The sequence below is a fragment of the Sinocyclocheilus anshuiensis genome, unplaced genomic scaffold (genome assembly GCF_001515605.1).
Source record: "Sinocyclocheilus anshuiensis isolate Anshui unplaced genomic scaffold, SAMN03320099.WGS_v1.1 scaffold3237, whole genome shotgun sequence".
NCBI lineage: Eukaryota > Metazoa > Chordata > Actinopteri > Cypriniformes > Cyprinidae > Sinocyclocheilus > Sinocyclocheilus anshuiensis.
Window position 1 is genome coordinate 48,106 of NW_015554236.1, and position 7,543 is coordinate 55,648.

Sequence of the window (7,543 nt, forward strand, 5' to 3'; positions counted from 1 at the left end):
TTCTGCATTGCAAATAACATTGCAAATGACATTTCATTTAATTTCATGTGTGCAAGCTTTAGTGTTAACATTGCATAAACCAACTTTCTCTAACAGAAAAAGAAGGTTTTCAGTATATGTTGGCTAGCATTCTCTTCATTTACTTAGTTGCACTAACACAGTGTTACTGTTCACAGAAGCACTAAACTAAGCTTCTTTGTGCTTAGAATTTCTAACATGTTCATGAGCATAAAACTCCTAACACATTAAAATCTGTCTTATGCATTACAAGTAACATTTCATTTCACATATTAGAAACATCTTTCATGTGGGCAAGCTTTAGTCTTAACAATGGATAAACCATCTTTCTCTAACAGAGAAAGAAGGTTTTCAGCATATGTGGGCTAGCATTCTCCTCATTTGCTTGGTTGCACTAACATAGTGTTACTGGTCACAGAAGCACTAAACTAAGTTTCTTGTAATAAGAAGCTCTAACATAACTTCATGAGCATAAAACTGCTAACACAAAGAAATCTGTCTTTCTACATTGCAAATACCATTTCAGTTCACATGTAAGAAACATCATTCATGTGGGCAAGCTTTAGTCCTAACATTGCATAAACCAACTTTCTCTAACAGAAAGTTGGTTTTTAAGCATATGTGTGTTTGCATTCTCTTAATTTGCCTAGTTGCACTAACATAGTGTTACTGTTCACAGAAGCACTAAACAAGCTTCTTGTGCTAAGAAGCTCTAACATAACTTCATGAGCATAAAACTCCTAACACATTAAAATCTGTCTTCTGCATTGCAAATTACATTTAATTTCATATGGTAGAAAATTATTTAATGTGGGCAAGATTTAGTCTTAACATTGCATACACCAACTTCCTCTAACAGAGAAAGAAAGTTTTCAGCATATGTTGGCTAGTGTTGTGAATTCTTCCCTTTAAGTTTAAGACTTGCGATCTGCGTGATGTTTCAGTAATGACTTACGTAAATAACGTAGTGCAGGGTTCACCGCATGTACGGTCTTAGCGTAACTGCCTATTCACTAAGTTACCTCAGCACGGCAGTCATACTGCGTGCTCTCACACAGGTGCAGCGTTTATGTGCAAGAGAAAGTGCGTGACAAAGTGAGTTACTTCGATGTATATTGTTAATTACCTAGATTAAGAGAAAGTGCGTGACAAAAAACTACCTCAAATACACTAACGTGTATATGGACAAATCTTGTGCAATAAACGGTCAAACTCAATATGATGACTCCTTGACAAGAGTTCTGCAGCGGTCAATAATTATTAACCAGCATTCAGTGGGGCAGTCCCCAACATTGGTCCTTCGAGCCGGAACTATTGACTACTGCAGTGATGTCATCGCAAGAGCAAGCCACTTCTCTCCCTCCAGCTGAGACGTCAGACAGACCCTCACGGCATCGTCGCACACCCAGACATCTGGAGGAGTATCTTCTTGACTATGGCCATCACCGACCTGCTCTTTCCTCCCCACCCACAGAAGAGGTACAAGCGGACCAGAAAGGAGCAGCAGCCGCAGTGGGCCTAGCTAGTCTGTCACGACCAGTCTCCAGCCAGGGTGAGCATCCAGACACAAGCTCCACGGACTTGTTGAGCATGAGTTCATTGAGGAAAATGTTGAAGTCTATTTCTGACAAGGAGAAGGATGAGGCTGCTGATATGGCTGCACTTCACAGTAAACTTCAACAATATGAAAAACGACAGCGTCGGCGTAAAGAGCTGATGGAACATATCACGTTGTTCCTGAGGGAAGAAGAGGATGAGGAGGATGGTCAAAGTGGAAAGCCCGCAACATCACCAGCAAGATCCCCTTCAGTAACTTCTTCACATCTGCCTCCCTCAAGTCATTCTACACCTTCATCACAGTCACCTGACATTGAGGGACGTGTGAGTGACACACAAAGGAATGCAAGTAAATCTCCTGCGTAGGCTGAGGACTTCAACCCTGGATTTGTTCCAATACATCCAGTCAGTTCAATCCCCTTGTATTCAACAGTTTCATCTGGAACGTTACATTCTGTTTCGCACAAACAACAACCTGCGACAAGAGCAGAGACTGTGCCACCACCCTTTACGAAGCAGTTTTCCCTTTACGAGGATGCTGGAAAAGCCTTTCAGCCCCAAGTGCAGCCACATCTAATGGCACCTACGCCAGCCTACCAGGACCTTAATGCAGCATATGGCCACTTGGCAGTGTCACCTTCACAACAACAGTTTACTGCTCTGCCTACAGCAAGTTTTGTGACTCCTCATTATACTCCTATGACTCCAGCCGCATCAGTCTCTAAAACCCAGCCTAGAGTTCCAGTTACGACTCTGAATCCACCTGCCTTTGATACCCCCTCTCTACAGCCATTTAATAAGGCACTGAATCCTACAGAATACTTTGTGCCTCACCGCCCTTTGCATGCTGCGCCCCAGCCAAAGATTCCTGATTTTGTGAATGACAACGAAAGGGAATTTGCTAACCTGAAGTTAGCACTGGACAACCTTCTTGAACCTCATGCAGAGCTAGATGAGAAATACAAGTACCATATTTTGCTGGAGCACCTCAAATTGCCTGAGGCACAGGTGATTGGCCAGTCTTGTCGCCATCATCCATACCCATACTCAGCAGCTATGCAAGCCCTTCAGTTGCAATATGGTCAACCACACCAGCTGGCTCAGAGCAAAATAGCAGCAATCCTCACAGCACCAGAAGTCAAACCAAATGATGCTCGTAGCTTCCAGAGTTTCGCTCTCCGCGTCCACCTCTTAGTGAGTATGCTATTCTCGTTGGAGGGTCCCAGAGGGATGGAGTTGAACTGTTGTTCACACGTAGATCAGTAAGCTGCCCAAGTACTTAAGAGATGGCTTCACAGAGTTTCTCCAGCTGCAAGGGAAGCTCAACTCCCCAAGTATTAACCCGTACAACCTACAAGACTTTGCTGGATGGCTCCAAGTCAAGGCTCAGCAACAGAGACTCTCCAGTAGGTTAGTGCAACGTTACCAGTATGAAAGAGCTCCCAGCAGTTCAAAGGAGAAGAATGCAGCTAAACCGACCAGCCAAAGTACAACATTGTATCATGGTGCATCACCCACAGAGTCTAAAGCATCTCCCAGTCCTAAGGTGTCTCGGAAGAGAACATCACCCAAAGTTATCTGCCTATTCTGTGGCAGCAAAGATCACTACATCACTCGATGCAGCAGTATCAGAGAGCAGCCTGTTGTTGAACTTTGCAAGTGGATTTCGGAGGAAAAGCGCTGCTGGAAATGTGCTCGTTCCCATGCACCTGAGACCTGTAATCTAAAGAAACCCTGCAGTGACTGTGGTGGTATTCACCTTCAAGTGCTCCATGGTGTGGCCCAACGTCATGCAACTGACACATCATCAGCTAACTCTGAGAGCCTTACCATCCATTGCTTCAGGCAGAGTCCTTCTGAAAGTGGTACCAGTTCTGCTACACCACAAATCGAAGACATTTGAGACTTATGCTATACTAGATGACGGGGCACAGCGCACCATGATCCTGCCCACAGCCGTCCAGCAGCTCCAGCTGAAAGGTGAACCTGAGACTCTAGCCCTTCGTACCGTCCGACCAGACACTACTCACCTCAATGGCACAAAGGTCACCTTTGAAATCTCCCCAAGAAATAACCCAGAGAAACGCTATCAGGTGTTGGGAGCATTTACAGCTTCTGGTCTTGATCTGGTAGAACAGACATACCCAGTTCAGGCTCTTCGGAGACGGTATGCACATCTAAGGGGAGTTCCACTACAGCCATTTCACAAGGTGCGCCCGCTGGTACTCATTGGTTCAGACCAAGTTCATCTCATCACTGCGAAAGAGCCTATTCGCCAAGGCACCAAAGGGGGTCCGGTAGCAGTACATACAGCTCTCGGGTGGGCTCTCCAAGGAGCAGTAATGTGTACCACAAACCAGGCACCAGTGCAGCAATGTTTCTTTATCTCCACTGCCCACACAGATGATCTTCTCTACAGAAATGTGGAAAGGTTATGGCAACTGGACGTGTTGCCCTTTCACAATGAGAAGCTGGTAGTCCGGTCCAGATAAGATAACGAGGCTATGCAGCTGCTTGAGTCCCAAACGCAGCAAGTCAGTGTACAGGGTGTACAACGTTATGCCACCCCTCTTCTGTGGAAGCCAGATGCACTTATGCTCAAGGGGTCTATTCAATCTGTTCTTGCAAACCTGAGGAGTACCGAAAGGAGACTCCAGAAAGACCCTAAGAAGGCCTCAATCTACTCAGGAGAGATTGCCAAGCTCATCGAAGCAGGTTATGTAGGCAAACTCAACCAAAGGGAAGCAGCCCAGGCAGAAGAAACATGGTACCTGCCCCACCATCTGGTGAGCCATAACAATAAGCCACGACTGGTTTTCAACTGTTCGTTCAAACACCAGGGTCTATCTCTTAACAACCAACTCCTGCCTGGTCCTGCACTTGGACATCACTGTTGGGTGTCCTGCTACGATTCAGACAGCATCATGTGGCTGTAATTGCAGATATCAAGCGCATGTTCCATCAGGTTTGTCTCCTACCAAAGGACAGACCCTTTCTCCATTTCATTTGGAGAGACCTGCAGAGTGAGAACCCTCCAGATGTGTATGAATGGCAGGTTCTACCATTTGGTACAACAAGCAGTCCATGCTGTGCCATCTTCGCTCTGCAACATCATACTCGTAATTCTGAAGCCAAATATCCAGGGTTACAAGAAATAGAACTTCTATGTGACAATTGCCTCGCAAGCTTTCCTACTGTTTCTGCTGCCAAACAAACAGTGGATCAACTACGCAGCATGTTAGCAGAAGGAGGATTTGACCTCAGACAGTGGGCTAGTAGTCACCCAGCCGTGGTCTCATCTTCCTACTGAAGCCCGCTCCTCCGCCACAGAGCAGTGGCTAGTTCAAACCCACGTTGACCCGATGGAGCCCACATTGGGGCTTCGGTGGGACTGTGCAACTGATACCCTTGGCTATCATTACAGGCCCATTGAGCATGCAGCACTGAATATGAGAGCAGCCTACCAGGTGCTGGCATCTCAGTATGATCCATTGGGGTTCGTACTACCATTTACCACCAGGGCTAAGGTAATCATCCAACAGTTGTGGGCGAAAAGGAGAGACTGGGATGACCCAGATCTACCGCCAACCCTTAAGGCAGCCTGGATAAGTTGGGAGAACGAGCTTGAACATTTCAGGGCAGTATCCATTCCTCGCTGTTACTTAACAGCCTTCACAACTACAGCAGAACAGAACATTTCCCTCCATGTGTTCTGCGACGCCTCTGAAAATGCGTATGGGGCAGTGGCATATTTCGCAGTTCAATCCGACAGTGACATTCACGTTTCCTTCATAATGGCCAGATCGAGGGTTGCTCCAAAGAGGCAGCAATCTATGCCTCGTCTGGAGCTTTGTGCCGCCTTAGTTGGAGCACAGCTAGCCAAACTGGTGAGGAATGAGATGACTCTCTCCATCAGTCAGACAATCCTATGGACAGACTCCTTGACTGTGCTAGAGTGGATTCAGTCAGACTCCTGTCGATATAAGGTGTTTGTCGGAACCCGAGTCTCCGAGATACAGGAATTAACCGATCACAGATCATGGAGGTACGTGAATACACAGGAAAACCCCGCTGACGATATAACACGAGGTAAATCGCTCCAAAGTCTGGCTGAGCCTAGTCGATGGAGTCAAGGACCTCCATTCTTGAAACAGAGCCAAGAGCACTGGCCTAAGAAACCTGAACTCACACAGTCAGAGGGAGCATCCGAATTGAAAGGGCTTCCATGCTACTGCCTAATAGCAGTTGACACTGCCTCCAACATCCCTGATTCTACCCAGTTCAGTTCATGGTGTGAATTAGTGGAGGCAACTCGACAGGCCTGCCAAGGGGCGGCCACATCGGATTCTGCATCCAGTGAGCCTATGACTAGTAAAGAGGCAGAAGCTGCCCTGCTAAGAGCATGCCAACTCCAGAGCTTTCCTGAAGAAGTTGCTGCCCTCAAGGCACAGAAATCCATTCCTGCACACAGCCGATTAGTCAGCCTTGCTCCAGAATGGGATCCACTGAAAAACATGATAAGAGTTGGAGGCCGATTAAGGAGGCTAGCAAACTCAGACCCAGAACAAATCCACCCCATTGTGCTGGACCCAAGACATGCAGTAACGAAGCTCCTTATCAAAGTATTTGATGAGCGTCTGTTACACCCAGGAGCAGAAAGAGTCTACGCTGAAATACGTAGACAGTACTGGATTCTCAGAGGGTGTCAGGCCATAAAGTACCATCAAATTCACTGTCTGTCCTGTCAGCGATGGAGAGCTCAGCCAAAGGTTCCGCCAATGGCAGATTTGCCACCAGAACGCCTCCGACTGCTCTGTCCACCTTTCCACTCAACTGGTGTTGACTGCTTCGGCCCATACCTGGTCAAAATAGGAAGGCGAAATGAGAAACGCTGGGGGCTAATTTTCAAATGTCTCACAACTAGGGCAGTACACATTGATCTCCTCAATTCAATGGATGTAGATGCCTTCTTTCTTGCGCTCCGCCGGTTCATAGCCAGAAGAGGTAAACCACACGAGATCCGTTCGGATTGTGGCACCAACTTCCGGGGAGCTGACAGAGAATTACGGGAAGCTTTCTCAATTATGGAGCCAGAACTCAAAGCCCAGCTTTCAGACTATCAAATTAGCTTCAAGTTTAATCCACCCAGTGCTCCAAACTTTGGCGGAATATGGGAGCGTGAAGTCTGTTCCATAAAGAATGCTCTCCAGGTGGCTGTCGGAACCCAAACTGTCACAGAAGATGTTCTGTCCACAGTCCTAGTGGAAGTGGAAGGGATACTCAATTCGAAACCACTAGGATATGCCGCTGACATGGATCCGATTACTCCTAATATTCTCTTAATGGAGCATTATTGTGTTCTATTCTCTTGTGGATGCATCACTGCCTCAGGTGGCATACGCTCCAGGAGACATGGGGCGACGGAGATGGCGGAGCATGGTGGACATGGTGTGCCAGTTCTGGATACACTTCACTAGAAACTACTTGCCTACGCTCCAGACCCGGCAGAAGTGGCATAAAGCTTCAAAGAACCTGGAAGTTGACTCTGTCGTACTTATTGTGGATCCGCAACTCCCAAGAGCTCAGTGGCCCATAGGCAGAGTTCGAAAGACATTGCCCAGTAGTGATGGATGTGTGCGGACTGCTGAAGTTGTCGTTGATGGTAAAGCTTACATCAGACCAGTTGCCCGCCTGATAGAGTTGCCTGCTTTAGAAAGTAATACTAAAGACATTTAGAGAATTCCCTTTATTACCCATTTGCTGCTCAAATGTGGGGGCGGCTGTTGTGAATTCTTCACTTTAAGTTTAAGACTTGCGATCTGCGTGATGTTTCAGTAATGACTTACGTAAATAACGTAGTGCAGGGTTCACAGCATGTACGGTCTTAGCGTAACTGCCTATTCACTAAGTTACTTCAGCACGGCAGTCATACTGCGTGCTCTCACACAGGTGCAGCGTTTATGTGCAA

General features: G+C 46.8%; 1 protein-coding gene across 1 annotated transcript; it reads left to right on the plus strand.

Annotated features, from left to right (window-relative positions):
• Nucleotides 1-4,937: 4,937 nt before the first annotated feature.
• LOC107671228 (uncharacterized) lies at nt 4,938-7,052 on the plus strand. Its single transcript, XM_016464131.1, has one exon. It carries the CDS (start codon nt 4,938-4,940, stop codon nt 7,050-7,052), a length of 2,115 nt encoding a protein of 704 aa, XP_016319617.1.
• Nucleotides 7,053-7,543: the final 491 nt, after the last annotated feature.